The sequence below is a fragment of the Aplysia californica genome, unplaced genomic scaffold, assembly GCF_000002075.1.
Source record: "Aplysia californica isolate F4 #8 unplaced genomic scaffold, AplCal3.0 scaffold00175, whole genome shotgun sequence".
NCBI classification, from domain to species: Eukaryota; Metazoa; Mollusca; class Gastropoda; order Aplysiida; family Aplysiidae; genus Aplysia; species Aplysia californica.
In genome coordinates, this window is record NW_004797445.1 from 789,548 (window position 1) to 811,535 (window position 21,988).

At 40.8% G+C, this 21,988-nt stretch overlaps 2 protein-coding genes across 6 annotated transcripts in view; both read left to right on the forward strand.

Moving 5' to 3' along the window:
- Nucleotides 1-1,822, forward strand: part of LOC101847584 — a 39,048-nt gene extending 37,226 nt beyond the window's left edge. For all 5 annotated transcript variants that reach the window (XM_005098222.3, XM_005098224.3, XM_005098225.3 and 2 more), the window contains exon 5: nucleotides 1,062-1,822. In XM_005098222.3, the coding sequence (XP_005098279.1) occupies nucleotides 1,062-1,637 (576 nt within the window). In that variant the 3' untranslated portion in view covers nucleotides 1,638-1,822. The remainder of the gene's footprint in view (nucleotides 1-1,061) is intronic.
- Nucleotides 1,823-8,041: 6,219 nt separating this feature from the next.
- LOC101848432 overlaps nucleotides 8,042-21,988 on the forward strand; it is a gene marked incomplete in the record, with an annotated part of 130,938 nt that continues 116,991 nt past the window's right edge. Inside the window, 2 exon segments of the mRNA XM_005098227.3 lie at nucleotides 8,042-8,300; nucleotides 18,941-19,101. Of these exon segments, the coding sequence (XP_005098284.2) occupies nucleotides 19,090-19,101 (12 nt within the window).

Genomic DNA, 21,988 nt, shown 5'->3' on the forward strand with positions numbered 1-21,988 from the left:
ACACACACACACACACACACATCCCTTTCTGATCACCGTCTCAAGCATTTTTTTTCTGTTCATGACATTGTCTGTAGGTCTAGTATTAATGATATTTTAAAATATGTCTTCATTTGATTCATCTCTTGATTTGATGCTTGGGTCGTCAACAAAATGTTATATATCCCAACTTTAAGTAAACTCCCCTATCCCACAAGCTAGTGGCTTGATCTCTGAGAGGGAAGTTCTATTTAATACCGAGAAGAAGAAGGTAAGATAGGAATCTGTCAGCTGTGAAACATTTGGGAATTCTTTTACCCTGAAAAAAACCCTCCGATGTCCATTGTTCATGTCGCTCTCGCCCCGTTTCGTTTCTTTTGACATACCACTCTGAAGAATGGGCTTAATGGTCCGTGCAGAGAGTAGAATACACTCGTCTCCTTGCCGCCTTTTTATCGATTTATATCTTAGTGTAGGCTTTAACGCCCCTTTCACGGGACCTCCGATTTTAACGTCAATTTCCGACAGGACCGAGCTTGATGGATTGATAGCCTTAAAAAAAACTCATCAAAACAACCCAAGTTAAAAAATACTCAGTTGGTGGTTCGAATCAGGGCCGTCCGCTTCATAGTCCAGCATGTTAACAAGCGAGCTAATGATGCGCTCGTCGATAGTGTACTTGTACTGCTATTTGCCATTGCACACGGAAGACTTAAGTTCGACTTCCTCCTTGGGAAGTCAGCATAATATCGAATATCTTTGTCTTTGGGGTGCTGCATCCCGCTCAGCCCAGGTTAGCCCTGACGGGCAGGGTCAAGCACACACGCGCGCGCGCGTGCATATATATTATTGAGAGAGAGAGAGAGAGAGAGAGAGAGAGAGAGAGAGAGAGAGAGAGAGAGAGAGAGAGAGAGAAAGAGATAGAGTTTTGTTTTAGTAGAGGTTTTACGGCGTTGGCAACTGCATAAGGTCATATGGGAGAGAGAGAGACAGAGAGACAGAGAAAGAGACAGAGAGAGAGACAGGTAGAGAGAGAGAGATGCATTGTGTACTATTTATTATCTTTTCTTTGTGGTCCCCAGGTGTTCCCCCGTTTCCGCTACCTGTTCATGTACCGCAACAGCGTGAAGAGCCTCATGTCCAACCTGAGTCTGTTACAACAAGACCCCGCCCCGAAGGCTCTCCGCTTCATCATGGACAGCCCAGTCCTCTCCACCTTCTTGCCGTTCGTCCGCTCCTACTTCTACTACTACCACGTCTTCCTCAACGAGAAGAAAGTCTCCAGCATTGTCCCGACGAAACTAGGCAGTGTCGGCATCATAACCGCAGCGTGGGCAGCCAGCGTGTCTCAGTGCGCTGACCTCAGATACAAAGGGTTCAACATCGGTTCGATTCTCTATGAAGACTTCATGATTAACCCACGTCGCTCTCTCTCTGTGCTTCTGTCTCTGCTGGATATCCGGAGAGAGCACCTGGGTCCGGCGGCGGAGGCGCTGAAGGCTGACGTGAACCGGGGTACCTCCCACGACACCGGCGTGGACGCGCGGAGGGCACTGACCCCGGAGAACCGACAGGAGGCGGACAATGTGCTCAAGGCTTATGGGTTGGCCAAGCTTGGGGAGCGTTATGAGGTCTCAGGGTTGTTGAAGCTCGAGTAGAGTGGTTCTTTATAGTGTGTGGGATAAGCATTTTGGGCGGTTGGTTGGAGGGCGTCAGTAGTACTTTCTACTTCTTTTCATTCCCACTGTTAATTTTGACTGTATTGCTTTTTCCATGCTCTTCCCAAACTCAAAATGGTCTTTTGTAGTGTGTCAATTCCGATGCCATTGTGGGGTAAGACAAATGATTGAAAATAGGATCTCTTACTTTCTCTGATTATCTTCTCTTAACCCTTCAAAAAGTTACTTTTATTTTTTAACTGAGCTTATTCTTTCTCTGACAAGGTGTAAGTAGTTTTTCTTCACAGTTTACCGTTTCTGTATAAAACTATCAAAGATTAAGGAGAGACTCAAATGTAATTATTGAAGATTTGTAAGTAAAGCCAACTAGGCCCATTTGCATCCTTTGCATGAAAGGAGATGAGAGTAAATAAGACTACACTTTCCCTCTCAGACATAGGAATAAATACCGCCCCCCCCCCTCCCCACGCACACACACACTCTCTCACACACACACATTCACACATGCACATGCGTGTGTGCACACTCACACACAAACATGTTTGCACATACACACACACACTCACACACACACACACACCCACACACAAGCACAAATGCACACACACACACACACACACACACACACGCACACACACACACACACCACGCACACACACACACACACACACACACGCACACACACACACACCACGCACACACACACACACACATACACACAAACACGCACACGCACACTCACATATTCACACTCACCTTTGCATCCCCATACGACTTTGGAAACGATTGGGACATAAGAAACAATGATGTCAATGACATAAATTACGAGAAAGCCTTTTTTTTTAAAGGAAAGAGTGAACGAATGAATGTGTAAGTGCTGGAGAGATCAGATGAGTATTGAATGTATGCCATTTCCTGTATATGTATTATGCTCTTTGAACTAAATACATGATCATCATGAGTATACATTCACATTTATTAGAGACAACTATTCGAAGAAAGAAGAATGCGTGTGAAAGAGGGGAGAGAGAGAGAGAGAGAGAGAGAGAGAGAGAGAGAGAGAGAGAGAGAGAGAGAGAGAGAGAGAGAGAGAGAGAGAGAGAGAGAGAAAGAGAGAGAGAGAGAGAGAGGGGGGGGGGATTGCCCATTTCTTACAGTAACCACTTTATCGATTCTCAGAATACTTTTTTTTTGGTGTGAAAATCAACTTTTATCAGCAGTTAACTTTTAAAAAATACTCTGTTGATTACAGCCTGCATGTTAATATGATAAATGTTTTAATATCTTCGTTTAGATTTGTCATACAAGTGAATATCCAAAATATACATTGTTATGCATGCGACCTGATAATTTCTATAATTGTATGATTGTTAGATTTTTAAAACGCATTTTTCTTGATTTTACAAAATTGTGCTTCAACTATTGCCTCAAATGCAAAGTGTGTAACATCAGACTGATGTCTTTTGTTTCAATTCGCATTACTTTGCGATACGGAGTTTACATGTAACACATAACACTCTGTGTTTCTTAAACGTTTGAATGTGTATCTTGTGTGTGTGCATGTGTGTGTGCATGTGTGTGTGTGAGTGTGTGTGTGTGTGTGTGTGTGTGTGTGTGTGTGTGTGTGTGTGTGTGTGTGTGTGTGTGTGTGTGTTCAGTGATGGCTGTTGCTATAGCCTATATGGACCAGTAAGCTCAAATTTAAGTTTTGTTTCCATGAAAATTATCTTTGAACTTGGTGTGTAAGTAGTGCAACGAAGAAATCGTAGTTGTTGTAATTATTGTTATTGTTAGACCTGTTGTTGTTGTTGTTGTTGCTGTTGCTGTTGCTGTTGTTGTTGTTGTTGTTGTTGTTGTTGTTGTTACTATTTATTGTGATTTCTTATTTTTTCATTGAGTTTATCGTTTGTTTTAAATGTTTTTTAATGGTTATTTGCCGTTCTGTTTCATTCTTTCTTCTTATTAACATTTTTTTTCGTAAACAAAACTGCCTTTGATATGTTGTAGAAAGGTGAAGGAAACTTGTAATGGAAATATCTGGTGCCTCGACGTTTATGTCTTGCCTTGCCGTGTATACCTGTATGATCCTGATACGTGTAGCTGAACTGACAATATTGCTATAAAAAATAAAGAATTGTTGATTTCTCGATAGAGGTTTCTCAGTTATCCATCTTTTCTCTAATAAGAGATCCCTTCTTCGTAATTTTACTCCTGAATGCTGAATGAAGTGTGCCTTTGTCCAACTACAGTAGTCATTTTATTTTTCTTCATATTATGCAACCTGTAGTTTTGATCAGATCACACGGATTTGAATCAAGATCTATGTCCTTACCATCTTTTGTGACCCCTACTCTTCTCTCTGCCTTAACTCTCTCTATCTATCTATCTATCTATCTATCTATCTACCTACCTACCTACCTACCTACCTACCCACCTACCTACCTACCTACCTACCTACCTACCTACCTACCTACCTACCTACCTACCCACCCACCTATCTATCTATCTATCTATCTATCTATCTATCTATCTATCTATCTATCTATTACCCAACGCTTCGACTCCTTGTGATTTCTGTATGTCGGAGGTATAGACTCTTCTCCATGTCTCAAGTACCTGAATACATTTGTACTTGTATACTTAAATGAGTACATATATAATCTGAGGATATTCAGTGTAAACCTTTTCTTTTCTCTTAGGAAAAGTCATTTTCGAAGAAAGAGGAAATGTTGGCTACCTGATCTCCGTCTTTAGTTCGGCCTGGCTGCTTTTTGCGGAATAATTTCTATCATGATCTGTGTACCTGAACAGTTTTCTGTCAAATTTTGACTTTTTTCGTTAACTAATTCCGAAGCCTATAGTGTATGAACATCAGGCTGCGTCTTAAAATTTGTGGAAAAATCCCTGATCTCCGTCAAAGTTTTGAAAGTGGGTGCTCAGTGCTTGTATTGTTACAAATTGTAACACCCCCCCCCCCCCCCATACACATTAAGTTTATAAAACAGCTACATATACTCTCAACCGAAGATATGAAATATATAATTGTTCTTAATGTGCTTTCACGAACATACACCTTTCGCACGTAACTTGACTTTTTTCTGTAACATACACACATCTTGTTTAAAACTCTCGCACAAAGAGGACGTCTTTATGATGTTGATCACAAACGTGCGAGTTTTGGGTACGGTACAGTACAAAAGAGAAAAACAACTCGAAAACAACATCATAAAAAACAAAAACAACAAAACAACCAAGAACAAAAAAGAAACAAAATCCGAAAAGACGCCGCCCCCCCCCCCCCCCCCCCCAATGCTCCATTGCATCCGACCAACATTTCATGCTACGGATGCAAAGATCTCGTATTCTCATCCTTCCTGATGTAAGCCTAAGCCTTTTCTGTGGAGCGCAATGCCAAAAGAATCACGTGCACAACCTTCTAAAGGTCAATGACTTTTTGTGTGTGGTACGGGGTTTCAAAACAGTGATAAAAGAAACAACATTTCAAAGATCTATTGAAAATGTGCCCTGCCCCCACTTTCCTGATTTTTAAAATATTATTTTTTACAAGAAAAAAAGATTAAAAACCTAACTGCCTCCCCGGAAGGGGGGGGGGGGGGGTTGAAATATGTTGCATGCATCATTCTGATTCTTGTATGCGCTACTGGAACGAATAAATGTTTTCACTCGCTTGACCTTATAGTGTGAATTGTGAACAATGATAACGTTTCCAGGGCTCTCTTTCGCGTGGAAGCATCAGCAGAAAAACACTTGGCGGACAAACCGCTAGAACACTGTGCAGGTTAACACGTCAACCGGAGATTCGTCTCCATAAAAAAAAGTACATCGGCCGGCACGTTAATGGTCATTTAGTGCAGAGCAAACGTAAGACAGACACACAGAAACAACAGAAGGAAAGTAAAGAAGTAAGACTACCAGTGGCTCCCTCGAACAACCTACTTGTGTCAATTGTGGGGACGTGAATAATCCTCGTGTAACGTAATCGATATGTAGTTTTATTGTAAATGCTTTTAACGCCCCTCTTTACACAGTTTAGATCCTGCATGAAACGGGTTGCTTCGACTCTGTCCGCCAGAGCTGACCCGGGCTGAATTGGATAAAGCATCTCAGCAGACGACAGAGATACTCAAGGAGACAACTTTCTCACTTGGAAATTGAACTCTCGGCTTCTCCGTGCAACGGTGAAGAGTTTGAGTGCCATACCACACATAATGCCGGTGCGTATAGCGTAGCTGCACTTAAAGTGGGGTGGAAAGGTTGGGGGGAGGGGGGGGGGGGTGGTGCTTTAGAAAGAAGTTGCATTTTTAACTATGCTTAGAGGACACTACCATAATTATGTTCCCTCTCCTCCCTACCCCAATTCAAATACACCAGTGTCTAGGGCGGGTGTAGCAGTTTGGTGCTTCGCCGTCGCGCGCTGATGACTGGAGTTTGATTCCCTCCTGCGTGTGATTTTTCCTTCAATTTTTCTTCTGGGACGCTATTTCCCCTCTGCAGGCAGGGTCGAGACTCACCTCTTAAGTATAATGATCTATATTGTGTCGGGGGTTGGGGGGGGGGGGGGCTTAATACATTCTACATTAAGAACACCAACCGTAGTCGTTCTATCCAGATGTACGAAACAATATTCTTATGAAACAAGCAGACAGAAAAACTGTTTTCCTAATTATGATTATAATGTCGCCCTTCTGTTTCAAAAATAGCAAAGACTGCACTACAAAGTGGTTTACTCCTCTCTGTGCGACACAAAGAAAACGAAGTCAAAATACTGGCATTCACATAGATCTATATTCTAATACTTAATTGCTTCATGAAAAGAGTTTTTTCTCCTTCGAGAAAAAAAACCCCATTCTAAAAGAACTGCATGTAGTTTCCTACACGTATTATTTGAGAAACGAAACTTAACGTTACATCAGCTCTTGTGTCAACATATCTATAAAACTGAGCTTACATTTGCATTGCCTGTGGTGTTTTTGTTTTTTTTAGTAAGTTTTACGGCAATTTCAATCAACAAAATTAGGTCAAATGGTTCTTGCAATCTCGTCCTAAATTCGGTGGTTTGAACCTAGATCTAGTTCGTTTTTAGGGAATAGTATCCTTACAGAACTTACAGTTGGATTTGTTTTGCTTTGCTTTATTTTCCTTATTTAGACCGTAGGATCAAACATGAAAAGATGGTTTACAAAGATGCTCCTCTAAAGTGCTACATATCGATGCAACGAAAACAATATACATGTACATAAAATAACAACGAAGCACTTATGTTCTGTTTAGCTCGTAAGATTCCAGAAAATATAAGAATTCAGTCTTTATAGCTTTGCCCAAAAAATATGGTGCCAATGATGCTCTTCAATGCGTTAAGGGGGGGGGGGGGGGGGGGGGGGGGCTTTCTGGACCTGAAGCCTATCTCGCTTATTAGAGGACCAAATTTTTAAATCAAATTTCACACATATTTAAGCATAGTAAGGAGTCTTAAAATCCGCAATCAAATTTTGGGGAAAAAGTTTCGTTTCCATGGATAAGGCGGCCATATTGGAATTTGTTGACGTGTTTTACGTAATGAATACTGCACTTATTTATTTTAAAAAAAATAGAAATTGATTTTTTTTTTTGCATGCATCTTAGCAAACATTAGATCTAGAATCTAGATCTAAAAATTCGGATGTTGTTTTTTTTCCTGAACGAATTAGCCAATTTTTAATGAATTTTTTTCCTGAGATAATGTTCAAGTCTGCAAAAAAAACAACAACAACGTGAAAATCCACACTCCAGACACCACCACCAACAATCTATTCCATATTATATAACTCTTCATTTTGTCTAAATGTCGTGAGGATTGGGTGAAAAATGGTGGAGTTATTAAAAAAAACTATATAGAAAAAATCGCGTTTTGAGAAAACGGCCGATAAAGTAAAACAAAATATTGACTTTATGATGAAATGATGGTGACAAACATGCCCGGTGCGGGAAAAAATAAAGCTTATGAGTGAGGGTTCTTCTTATGCGATGAAATAGTTGTAGGAGAGGCCGAGGAAGCTAAAAATGCCTACAATTCAAATTCCTTAATTTTGAGCTGAGTCGTGACATGGGGGTGGGGGCTTTAAAAAATGCAAATGACATACAATTCTAGATACCCAATTCTAAATACCCCGGTTCTAGATTCAAATATATAGAGAAAAAATAGTAATAATTAGAATGAAGGGAGAAGACAACGTGCATCATTTGAACATTGATTTATTTTAGTTTTGTCCCTTTACACATTGATGACTCATTTGGATTTTATTGTTTTCCGACCAGGTGATGAGGACTGCAAGACTGACTCTCTTTTTAGACTCATCAGGAGAAGATTTAATTATAAAGGTTATATTGAGCTATTCATTGGGGAAAAATCATTGTATATATTGATTAGAGCAAATAATTCTTTTGGCTGATTTTGACTTAAATTTAACAATTAATAGTTGGCGGGCTTCGTATTCACCTCTTGCCTGCTCTGCTGTGTATGAACAGGAAGTAGCGGCATTTAATGTTTGTAATGTAACACACTAAGAAGGTCCAAAGAGAGGCGAAATTGAAAACAAACCCAATTTGGTGATTTAGCTTAACAGCTGAGCTATTGGAGCACTGGTAACGTAACGCTGCTTTGCATTTTTGTTTTCAATGCTGCTTATTTCTTAACTAAACATTTGTATTTGGCAATTTCCTTTTCGGATCCGTTTCCTTTTACTAATCCAGAAGAAAGAAAATACTCTTTCATTGCTGCTTGCAGTTTGCAGCTGACGACTCTGACTCTGGACCTGGACCTTACTCTAACGATTGACTTTAGTTTACATGAAACGACAGCGAGCACCTATCTAGATCTCTAGATTTAGATCTAGATCTAGATCTAGCACACCTCCCCTCCTCTGTGATTGGCCCAAATATAGATTCTTGATGACATCATATTTCCACCATCTATTTTTGTCATCTTCCGGAGCTTAGCGTGCGATGGGCTATGTCACTAGGTTTCTCATTTCCGACTGCTTGGGCTGTGTGTGCGCGTGCTTGCGTGTGTGTGTGTGTGTGCGGGCTTGTGTGCATTGTGTGTGTGTGTGCAGCTTTGAGGAGAAGGTAAATTTATGGAACGGAGTGTCTACGTACACGGTAACCGGGCACGTAACCTCAGGGTCTACGTACACGGTAACCGGGCACATAGCCTCAGGGTCTACGTACACGGTAACCGGGCACATAGCCTCAGTGTCTACGTACACGGTAACTGGGCACGTACGGTAGCATCAGTGTCTACGTACATGGTGACCGGCAACCGGGCATGTAGTCTCAATGTCACATAAACGGTAACCGGGCGCGTAGCCTCAATATCTACGTACGGGGTAACCGGCAACCAGGCGCCTCTCATTATCTACGCCGAACACGGTAACCGGGTATTTTGTTTCGTGGGGGCTTGATCTAGGTGCACGGTAATTGCTTCGCTCCATGTTCCTTCTTGACCATGACCTTTTTCCTTTTTCACTCCGCTTTTTGTGTGTTGTGAGCGGAATGTAATCCCAAAAATGATCCCAATCTACCCCCTGTCATCTTTCCCAAGGGAGAGCAAAATGCAGTGACTGAAAATCTGCATATCTGGAACAGAAAGCTAGAATATAGATCATGTTTACAAAACATTTAATACTATCACGAGAGAGAGAGAACGAGACTCAGAAAACAGAGAGAGGGAGATGAAGAGAGAGAGAGAGAGAATAAAAAAGTATGCACTTAATGAGGTACCTCTCTTAAAACAAAGGACAATGAAACAAACGTACTATCACCAAGGAGATCCTTGACTATCACCCGTCCAGTGAAACGCGGACCTTTTGGTTAAAAAACACGGCTTACTAGGTATGAGTATGATGGATCCCAATTCCGTACAGGGCTTGCACCAATGCACGCTTTTCTGTAGCAGGAAGCTCTAGTAATAATCAAAATTCTAAATACTAAAATTTGCTTCCAAGTTCAGTTTTTGTCATCCGATGTTGCCTTCAACCCCACCCCTCCCCCCGACTACCTTTTTAAAAAAAATCAATAATCCCCCCATTCTGAAGCCCTATACTTCGCGCAGCGCACACTTTGAATGAACTTTGGTGACCCCAACGATCACTGGTACATGTGATGTGGAGGTACAGGTTCACTGACCGGCCATGATGTCGAGCCCGACAAGACGCTTGTATAACTTTCTTATTTTTTCGCAAGTGAAAGCACAGGACAATGATTTATTTTCATGGCGACACAGCATTTGTAATGCACAACCTGTATGTTACAAATGTTGCGTTAATCAGACTGCTACCGGCAAATTTCTGGGTAGTAAAAGAAGCAATTTTATAAAGTAGATCGAGCTTCGGTACCACGCATACACTTACGCTTGCCGCCAAAGCGCCCTGTTCATACTTAAAGCTATCTTTTGTTTTCGAAAAAGTTAGCACTTGCAACACATTAAGTTCATTCATATAAGTGCCGAAGATTAGAGGTGTTAGTGTTACAAGAGAGTAACAAACACAAAAAAAGGAAGAGAAAGATAAGGATGATAGATGTTGAATAGGAGAGAAGGAGCAGACCACATCAGAGCACCCACCAACCACCTACTAATACTATCTTTACACACACCACACTTACAATCACACACAAAAATACATAAACACAGAGAGAGAGAGGGGGAGAGAGAGAGAGAGAGAGATGGAGAGGCACACACACACACACACACACACACACACACACACACACACACACACACACACACACACACACACACACACACACACACACACATACACACACACACACACATACACACACACACACACACACACACACATACACACACACACATCATGCATATACACAAGTGAATAGCCTCTATATATATTATTTAAATACATAGCATGTTACATACACACAAATCACACAATATAAACTTTGGATAAAACGATATGAGGATAGCTTTACCGGTTGAGTTTGTCAGAAGTTGACTTGACTATGACTTTGTACATATGTAGTTACATTATAAACAAAAATCTCCATAGCCTCACAATGATATTATCTCTGTCTCTAAACACACACAAATCACACAACATACACATTGGATAAAACAATATGAAAGCTAAAAGAGCAAATAAAAAGTGAATGACCCAGGACATATTAAAACTAATGGAAAAGAGAAAACAGTCAAAATCAAACATGGAAAAGTACATCTTTAAGGGGAATAGGCATGGTCAACACCCACAGGCTATAGTATTTGGTCTAATGTTTGCTTTTCTGCACCAAAGGATGTGACATAGTACAAAACAAGGTGGCAAAAAATTCAAGATTTTAGCTATAATAATCATGAGCCATCAAAAAATTTAAAGATTGTCACAGCATTTTGAAAACCAATTTTATCTTATAATATGTATAATATAATAATAAAAGTGAAAGACAAAAATTAATTGTCAAACTCAAAGTACTGTAGAATAGCCCAAGTAGACCTATTCAGTGTGAGAGGTGTAAGAACTGTGGGAGGTCAAGATGCAGTGATACTGAAAATCTGCAAATCTTGTACAGAAAGCTAAAATATAGAGATCTAATTTACTGTCACCAGTCCAATGAAACGCGAGCACTTAGGCCGTTTTCACACAAGGCCTGCAGCAACACACACTTTACTTAGCAGAGAGCTGTAGTAGTAATCAAAATTCTAAACATTAAATATATTTGCTTCCAGTTTCAGTTTTTTTGTCCTCTGGTGTTGCGTCCAGTCCTCCCTGTATCGCCGAGTGCGTCTTTTAAAAAAATCAATAATCTCCCCCCATTCCTGAGTCCTGTACTTCGAAGCGCTCAGAGCGCGCGCAGGTTCATTGACTGGTCACAGTGACGAGCCCGACAAGACGCTTGTATTATAACTTTCTTTTCTTTATGTTGCCCCCATAAGTGATGACACAGTGACAAATATTGATTTATTTTCATGGCGACACCACGTTGTAATGCCGAACCTGCCTGTTACAATTTATAATTGTTGCGTTATCAGACAATTACTGACAAATTTCTGGGAGGTAACGAAAGCGAAAGTAAAGGCTTACTGGACGCTCTGTTATGAAATTCTGTGGGTATCATGCTGGACTATAGAGCGGTTGACCCTAGTGCACCCTCTTCGAAAAAGCGCGACCTTTGCGAACAAAGTTAGAATCTACCCTACTTGTGTGAAAAACAATAATAGTGACACTCTTTTTGACTGAGTGAACTATCCCTTGGATCTTCCAGTTACCGTGTACGTAGATACTGTGACTACGTGCCCGGTTACCGTGTAAGTAGACCCTGAGGCTACGCGCCCGGTTACCGTGTACGTAGACACTCCGTTTTTGGAACAAGAATTGCTGAGATTGTTTGAAAAGATAACAAAATTAATTTAATACAAAAAAACTAAAAAAACCCAAACACAGCGAGATTTTGTCAACAGTTACTGGTGAGGGAAACCCTAGATCTAGAGTCTTTGAGGAACCCCGGAAGACGACAAAAACAGATGGCGGAAATACATCATCCATATTTGGGCCAATCTCAGAGGTGTGCTTGGTGCTCGCTGTTGCTTTTTTATTAGTTTATCTCACTGACTACTGTGCCCTTTCACCAGTCACAAGCACTGAAGACTGGCGTTTTTGGGAGTATTTCAAAACACCACCACAACTCTCAGAATTACTGTATTGTAATTATTTGCTCTTTTTGAGACAGCGACACCACCTTGCCCCCACATTTCTGTAAAAGCTTGTTTAGACGTCTGGTTTAGACCTGCATTAAAGTGTGTTATTGAGTCATTGAGGAAATATATGTGAACTTTTTAATGTTTTAGGTGTGTATTATACTGTAAATCGTTATTATTTTTTTACCCGATTAAATCTAACATCAAAGAAAATGTTGCGGAACGTTAGTGACCTTTTAATAAAAATGTGTTTTTAGATTCTGTTTCTCATTCAACTTTTATACCTGTATGTAAAGATCGGAGAGGATTGAACAGAGCAATTTCATTTTACTGTGTTTTAAAGCTGCAGTCAGACAAAAGTGAACAACTTTAGTGTTGCATGCTATTTTATTAAATTCTTGTAGTTTTATATTTAGTCTTTATATCAGCTTATGGATGATTCAGTAGTTCAGGGTTGATTTCACTGTCTAATCTCAAGATCTGAATGAACAAATGGAATTTAGGGCATCATCAGTTCATCACTTGGTCTCTTGCATTGCAGTAGCCAGTTATTTTTTTGTTCCAGTTGCCTAAATTAAGTCAGTAAAGTTTATTAAAAAATTGATCTCATATTTTCCAGTCTATGCCCTATGATACCACCCTTGCATAAGAAGGGCTCAAGATCTCTGCAAATCTCAGTGGTTAGACTGTTGGGCTTGCAACTGAAAGGTCATGGGTTTGAACCCAGTCAGAGGTCCTGTATTATGTCCTTGGGAAAGGCACTTTCAAGAACAATTTTCCTCACTTCACCCAGGTGGGAATGGGCTCCAGGCAATAGATAGTGAAAGATCTTGTTAGTTTGTTAGTGTTTAAGCGCTTAATTGGCTGCTTGCACTTCATGCTTTCTGGGAAGCTGAGACGGAATCACGATGGAGTTGAAAAAGAAATATAGATTATCTAGCTGTAAACATTTTCTGTCTTGTACAGGCCATTCGTGGTGAGATCATTTCTTATCCGTTGCCACCAGTGCTTGCATCTAGTAAGACCTCTGTATGACCATTTAAAAGCAAATAATTGAACGTCTCCTGTGTTTCCACCCCTATCCCCGCCCATCAATGTAATATTTAGGGCGGCAGGAAGTTGTCAAATTTATTCATACCTGGCTTCCCAGGAAAGTTTCTGTGCTGGAGTTCAGTGCCACGTCACACTTTCACAAGCAAGCAATGGTGAGATTTTATGCTCACACCACCCTATCTGCCCTGCTCAGGCGGTGTTTACAGAGTTACCCCCAAACAGTTTGGCAAATTGCCTCCCTCCCTTTCCTTGCCTGACGATGTGGCACAAATTAATGGTTAGACTGAATAAAAACCATACTCGGGAGTTTTTTTCTCAGATGAGGGCTGAGTAGGCAAAACATTTTCTGTCTTGGACAAATGAACATCCCCCCCCGCTCTGAAAGCCTTAATATTTATCTTTATTATTAGTATTATTATTTAATATTTATCTTTATTATTAGTATTATTATATTAAAGGCAGGCATGTTCTTCTCTATTGATCACTACTCTTGATCGCTGGCCTGTCTTTAAATAGGAGGATGGACCATTTGCATGTCCCCTTGACATATCCAACCTTAAAGCCTGCTGTTCTCACTCACACAAATGTGCTTTTTAAATTTTTTTTATTGTTCGATCCCTTCATGAGCCTGTCTTAAATCATTACCTCATTCATAATAATATGTGGTACCGGAAGTGTATTGATTTATTATATAAGCGCATGCTTTAATGGACAAGTTATATGAGTTGCATAAAAATTGCGAAATACACCCTCATGGTAGATTTCACATCTTCATTTGGCCAGACATATACAACCACTATAACGTCAAGACACTTATCATTGTTTGTTGAAATATCAGCAGGCAGTTCGAACACACCCCACCCCTTTGTCCATACCCTCTTTTATGAGAAATCAGTGCATGCAGGTTTGATTAGCCTTGTATTGTTGTCCCTAAACCATCCATGCACTGTGATTGGAAGCTTCTACTGGATAACGATCTAAATAATCATTTTTCTTAAAGGAACTTATTCCTGCTTGCCACAGCTTCTTTAAAATCATTTACTTCAGCAGGTACCTAGCTCACTTTACACCTGTGTTTATCATAAGCTTTTATCCTTCCTGCTTGCCTGTGTAGCGCTGTGTTAACCATATACAGTTGAACCTGTGTAAGACAGAATCTTAAGGGAGCCAGAAAAAAAAAATCCGTCTTAGACGGGGGGATTTAGGGGGAGATGGAGGGGGGTTTCAAAGGCCCAGCCCGTGGGCTGAAGGGTCACTTGTCTGGTCGGCAAGCACAGGTCAAAACCCCACACCTCTCAAGTACTATCTTAGCTCTCTCGATTTCATGCGCCAGTCCCACTTATCCTTGCCAGGAGTGCTTGCATTTCATAGGACCATTGTTTAACCTGTCAAAAACAGAAACGATTGAGTGTCTCCTTTGCTTCCACCCTTAGCCCTACCTGTCCGTGTAAATAAGCACAGGAAGTATTATTTTCTTGGCTGGCTGTACCATCAGGGTGGCAGGCACTGGTCAAAGTAATTTCATTTCTCTGGCCTCCCATGAAAGTTTCCATGCTGGAGCACCACTTGAACACTTTCACAGGCACTGGTGAGATTTCTCACCCACACCACCCTGACCATCTGCACCACTAGAAGCTCCCATGGATGCATTGGGTAACATCTATCCTCAAACCGCAAACCTACTCCTCTTCCACATCTGGCGGCATGGCTGCTTTCAAGCTAGAGCGGAAGGAACCAGACTTAATAATTTTGTTTTATTTCAGTGCTGAATGGAAAAATTTTCTGTCTTAGACAGGTTAAAAAACCCTCCAAAGGGAAGGAATTTCTCTTTCTGTTTCCGTGTTAGGTTCCTGAGTTATAGAGGTAATTTTAGAGGAATTTATCGGGGGGGGGGGGGGGGGGGGGGAGAGCAGAGATTCCGTTATGACAGGCTACTATCTTACACAGCTTTCCATTACGGATGGTTGGACTGTAATTTGACCCATGTTGTATTATATGACTTATATGAAGTTCTTTTTATCAACATATATGAGTTACATCATTGTCCTGTCAACATCACAGTCCTGTCAATGATTAATGTTTGTACTCTTGTAGACATTATAAAAAATAAATGCTTGTACCATTGCCTTTTGTCACTGCACAGATCTGCCGATTCTGCTTTGGGGCTATATTTTTATTGACAAGAGTTGCTTTAGTTCTTAGATGAGAATTAATTTTGAATTTTGCCAGAACAAAGGACGTAAGGGTAAGTTTTTTAATATATTTTAGAACCACCAAGGGATATTTATGTAAAACTTCCAAATAGGACCTCCGAAATTTTTTTTTTTCATATTTGAGAAGACTGAATACTCGGTCCTACCCTACCGTACCGGGTATTGAACTCCGTACCTCCAGGTTGACAGGCGAGGACCATACCTGTTGAGCTACTTAGCCCCCCATTAAAAAAAGGGCATTGATTCCAAAACAGCCAACTGGGTTTGAGTCTAACATAAACGGAATTTCAACATTTTGTAGTTTATAATTCCACAGTTACGTGTGCTTTTGTTATCTTCCGTTGAAGTTGAAGGATATAGTTATGGAGAACACCCCCCCCCCCCCGTCCCCGTTCCTCCCAACCCCCGACCATCTCATCAAAGAATGGTAGATGATTTAAATAAGCTGAAGGCCTATTCTCTGTAATAATTAGTAGTTTGTTGCGATCCATAATATGTAGCTGAGAAAAGAAGTGGGTTAAATAGATCAATGTGTGCATTGCCACGTACCAGTAATCGGTAATTGACAAAGACTTGCAGAATTCCAACTTTGAATCGTTTATTACAAAAATCAAAACCGCAACTTGAAATAATAAGCTTAGCCGTCTCATTCTGGGCAGATCTCAGTGATACACCCACATGTTTATATTACGAGTTTATGCATGCCATATACATCTACATTCATTCAAAAGATTTGTCCTTAATAAATAACTTTCGAGTACTAAAGAAAATGAGATCTGATTTTACGTTGAACTGTGGTGAAATACATTATGTAAATGTAAGAAAATATTATAAGGGGAGGCTAACATATTTGCTTCTTGAGCTTGGAGATGGTGATTTCCCTTAGTGTGTGTTGAGATTTGAAGTGAAAGTGTCTTCTCTTTTGAACTTGTTCGTGCTGTCTTTCTTTAACTGTCGTGGATACTGGTGTGTGCCCCTGTATTTGCATGGTTGTGTGTGTGTGTGTGTGTGTGTGTGTACGCGCGCTCGTGTATGTGTGTGTGTGTGTGAGAGAGAGAGAGAGAGAGAGAGAGAGAGAGAGAGAGAGAGAGAGAGAATGCAGACTCACAAACAATCTTAAAGCAACGGCTTTTCCCGGTCGGTAGACATGGAGGAAATAGCTTGTCTTTTTTTGGGAGCTGGATGGTGGTCTAATTCGGTATAGAAAGTATCTTCAGTTAAATGTAGATTGGTCCGAGAGAGAGAGAGAGAGAGAGAGAGAGAGAGAGAGAGAGAGAGAGAGAGAGAGAGAGAGAGACGAAGTAATGAGGGAGAAAATGTACCATGGCTATGCTGAAAGGGTTGAGGTGAATTAATGATACCTCCGACACCGAGAAAGTTGCGCCTGTCGAGGTATTCATATCCCATGCCCTCCTGTGTTCTTTGGAAGTGCTTGGGATTTAAACGAAACCACTGCTGGTATTAGTATCGGTAGGACACTGTAGTTATTGGTCGTTGTCCTAATAGTCTCGGACTTGCAACCGTTATGTCGTGGTTTCGAATCCTCTCAGGGACCCGAGGTTGTGTCCCTGAGACAGGCACTTTGCGTGCATTTTCCTCACTTCATGAAACGTTGAAATGGGCACCTTGCTACAGACAGCGAAAGATCTTGTCAGGTTGTTAGTGTTTTAGTGTGTGCAATACGCAGCTTGCACTGTATGCTTCCTGCCGGGAAGCAGAGAATGTTTCTCTGGGTGTTCTAGGGTCTACTGGAGTAATAATAATTTTTGTAAAGCGCATAGAGGATACTGTAGAGCGTGGATATGCGCTAAATAAATGCAATTATCATTACATGTGTCATCATCATCTTCATCAGCCTATTCTTCATAAGCTTTTAACGTTATTTTTAAAAATTATTGTTGTTCTGTGCCTATGTCTGAATGAAAATAGTCCGTGTGTGTGTGTGTGTGTGTGTGTGTGTGTGTGTGTGTGTGTGTGTGTGTGTGTGTGTGTGTGCATAAATATATATGTATTGCATGAGAAGAAAGGAAGTAATAAGAAAAGTTTTGAAAATGAGTATTCCAATGTAAAGCGCATTGAGCTACTTTTTTGGAAAGGCGCTATATAAATGTTATATATTATTTATATTATCATCATTGTTGTTATTATTATTAATATCATTATTATTATTATCATCATGTTTCCATTTTATAAGTTTGATTGCAAGGGGTTGAAAGGGCAAGATTATTAGTCAGATGAAGACAGGGGAGAAGACTTGCGAACAATGTGCAATTTGGGCATGTTCACCCGCCGTTAACAAGGCAAGATTTCCGTAATTTTTCGGAATAATTTTAGTCTTTTTATAGCACAGTGGTATAAAGAAACTCAAGTGGCTGTCTGTGTCGCCATCACTATTGCTGTAGTTTTGTGGTCCCCTTAGTGGCTGACTGCGACTTGAAAGTTCAAGTTTTCCTTGGTATGCCGCTGTACCAAGCCGCTGACGTAACGCCGTGCGGAATTTGCTAATACGAAGAAATAACACGTCGGCGGTGTTCCTCCCAGGTCTTGACCTCACCTTGGCCGGTCCAGCTGTTCGCACGCGGACGAGACTAGCCAGTACCGAAGGCCATGATTATTATGACCGTCCGTTATGTCCGTTAGGCGGAGAAAAATGCGCGATTTGTGTTACTGCTGCACCAAGCCGTGTTTGGTACCTTTTCTGCCAAATGACTAAGATAGTGAGCTGCTATGTTGGCTATTATTGGATTTGTAGTTAGGTGTGAAAGAAAGGTGGTTGTGTGTTTGGTTCTTAAAACCGTCCTCAAACGCTTGTTTTCTCCCGGCATGGAGAGGTGTTAACGCTTTCTGTCAACATTGCTGTCTTTCCCCGAGTATGTGAAGTCAGTCGGCACTGCCATGCTGAATGTGGGAACCTTCGTTGTGCCCTCTCGTTGTCTCGCTCACACACGCACGCACACACAGGCAACCTGTCCTTTGTCTGTGCGACATGATGCCCACAACGTTCAGTTTGTTGGTTCATGTTTTTTCTCTAAAATCTTGTACGACCCACTAGTTGACCGGCGTCGCCAAGTTACTTCCTTTCTGTCATCGCTATTTGGCGTGCCGGCCAGGATGCCAGTCAGTACTGGATAGCTGAACGTTCTGAATTAGACTGTCACGCTCGGAATTCTAATCGGCTTGACCTGCCGGGAAGTCGTGGTTGTGTCGTTAGACAGTTTTGCCCTAGTTGTCGAGAAAGGAATTCCAGTTAGCTTGACCGCTCATCACCGCAGGCGGATCAGTCACCGTCTCTTGTTTCTTTACAGGTAGAGAGAAGTGAGGAGCTGGTTTAGAGACGTTCTTCTTTTCTTTGTGCTGGTGGTGAGTGGCCCTTGGACGGAGTGCGTAGTGGCATCCAGCCTTTGGACAGTCTGTGATGCGCGGCATGGAATTCTCTGGCTAAGGAACAGGTGCCATGGAGCCTAAGGTAACCCATTATGTATGATACGTTATGAAATTTAATGTTGCTCCAGGTTTCAAATACTTTTTTCCCCCCCTTTTCAGTTACATTGCTTTACCTTTTTAACGCCGATAGCTTTTAAATTGTGTTGTGTTTTATATGTAAGAATATTTCAATTTTGCATGCAGAAAGATTCAGATTCCAATGGCAAGGTTACAATTAAACCAGAATGCATGCTTGGTTTTAATGCTCGCATGCCTGCTTCTGTTTAATTTGTTATTTGTCCAAGCCTTGTTTCACAGTTTTGTCTGGTGTGAAAACCCCCCAGCAAATCTGAATCTCGTCTTTTCTGATATTGTCTTATCGTGCAGACTCATTATACATTACAACTACAACTCTACATTACATTCCTTTTACTCCCGGCCTCCTGTCGTTTTGTACTCACCTGTCCTGCCCTCCTCCCCACACACCCCACTTTTTTCATCTACGCACCCTGCACCCATTTTCCCCTCTTTGTTTCCTTAAATAACTTCTTCAGAAACATGGTACTGGCGAAAACCCCAAGCAGGGAACTGTCTTTCATCAACACAAGATAATTTATTGAGTTGTCGAGAAGATTTATTTTTGTGTAGCGCCGGGCTACCTCGGTAAAATATGCCCCTGAAATGTTACGGGAAACACCTGAAGCGACGAAAAATTGCACTGGGATGTTGTAGCGTGTTCTGACCTTCAACCCCCCCCCCACCCCACCCCCGATATCGCCGCATCTCCGCACCTCAAGCAAAAGAATGCACGAAAAACGAAAAAAATTAAATTAAAGAAAGAAAGAAGAAAACAAACTATGATGATGCAAAGTTACAAACCCTTCCCTCTCCTGTTTTCTGGTGAGTTTCTAGCAGACCCTGACATTTGGGTTCCCTGTTTCGTATTCGCATTCATCTTATCGTACCACTCGATCTGATTTAAGTATGTCACGGACAATCTGAAACTCTGGCTATCTTTGCAGACACTGATTTAAAAAAACAACATAACATAAGGGTATATGATTTAATATATTGTAGTATAATGTAAAATATTGTAATATGATACTATAGCATGATCTGGTCTGGTCTGATCTGATCTGATCTGATCTGATCTGATAGGATGTGATATGATGTATAGTATGATATGATCTAATATTGAACAATATAATATATAAAAATACATGTACATATATATCGGAGATATATATTGATTTCATGTATGTAGTGGATTAAACAACGATGCTTGCTCTGTTGTGAGAATGAGTTTGATCCCAAAACAGTATCGGTTCGAGCCTTGCTTAAGCATCGGTAGTCGTGTCATGTCTTTGAATCAAATAAATTTTGCTATAACTTCCCATCGCGAATTTAATGCTACTACTACAAATCAAACAAAGCCTAAACAACAAGCGAAGAAACGGAAAGCACTCTAACATCTTTTTGTTTTGTTTTGGTGAGTGTTTCACTGCGCTCGCAACTGTATAAGGTCATATTTATAATATTATATGAGTGCACCATATATAACATCTTTGAGAATATCTATTACGCCTACGGTGAACACACTGAAAAGTTTCCGCCCTTTCTGTATGAAGCGAGGGTGTGCTGAAGGTGCGTTCTTGTTCTATATTTTGACGTCCCTGTTATATATGGTCGCTTTTAAGGACAAGCGGGCTAACCCAGATTTCGGGGGTTTCCAGAAATAAATTGCTATAACTTCACATTGCGAATTTAATGCTACTACTACAAATCAAACAAAGCCTAAACAACAAGCGAAGAAACGGAAAGCACTCTAACATCTTTTTGTTTTGTTTTGGTGAGTATTTTACTACGCTCGCAACTGTATAAGGTCATATTTATAATATTATATGAGCGCACCATCTAACATCTGCACCAAAGTGGGCTTTGCCCTACCTATAGGAGGCGTTTGGTTTATTTGGTGTGTATATTTGTAGAGTTATAGAGAAAACTCTCCTTGTTTTTTTAATGAAACTGAACAAGGGGCAAAAACTACCTTCGATTTTCTCGAAATTGCATTTTTCGGGATAGCCCACTTTTCCCTAAAAGCGACCATATAAGGTTTTAGGCGTTCATGGGCTGACGGGCGGTAAAATGGAAATTCTTTGAAATGAATCTTTTGTTACATAACCAACTAATACGAATGAAAATAAATGTATACGGTGGGATGGGTTCCTTTTATGTATCAATGTTGTTTGTATAATATTACACTATACGTCTATCCATAGAGATACAAGAAGTAGTTTTGTTCCATAGAAGGAACACGAACCATTGCACATTTTCTGTATCAGACAGATATGGAATTAAGGTGGCACCGTTTCAGAACGATACACTACTACACTGGGTCCACAAACGAATGCGTTTCACCACTCGTTGGTGTCATTCCAATTACAGCGGAAACGTTTCTTTGTGTTCAATCAGGGCGTGATAGGTTTATCAGAGATCATAATTAACTTGGTGTCCTTGAAAGAGCTGGCTTCTTGCTGCCACACTTTTGCTCGTCGCTTCTTCGCTTTTTCTTTTTGTTTTGCATGGATTTCAGAATAAGATACTTTTCATTTAGCTCGTGGTGTGATGCGATGAGAATTTATTTGATTCAACGACAGACGTGGTCGATGCTCGAGGTTAAGGTCGATAATCCTGTCTTATCCTGAAATCAAATCTATTATTCTGTATGTGTCCCAGGTGGTTCGAGGGTGTCACTGCAAGGTCATGCTTTTTTTCCTGTGTGCCTGTTTTACTTTTCCGCGTTATTGTGTCGATGTGATTTTCTTTACTCATATTCAACCTCGAAATGTTGTATAAGTCAGAACGTTTGGGTAGCCCTGACACACACACAGTGCACACACTCATACACAGACAGTCTCTCTTTCTCTCTC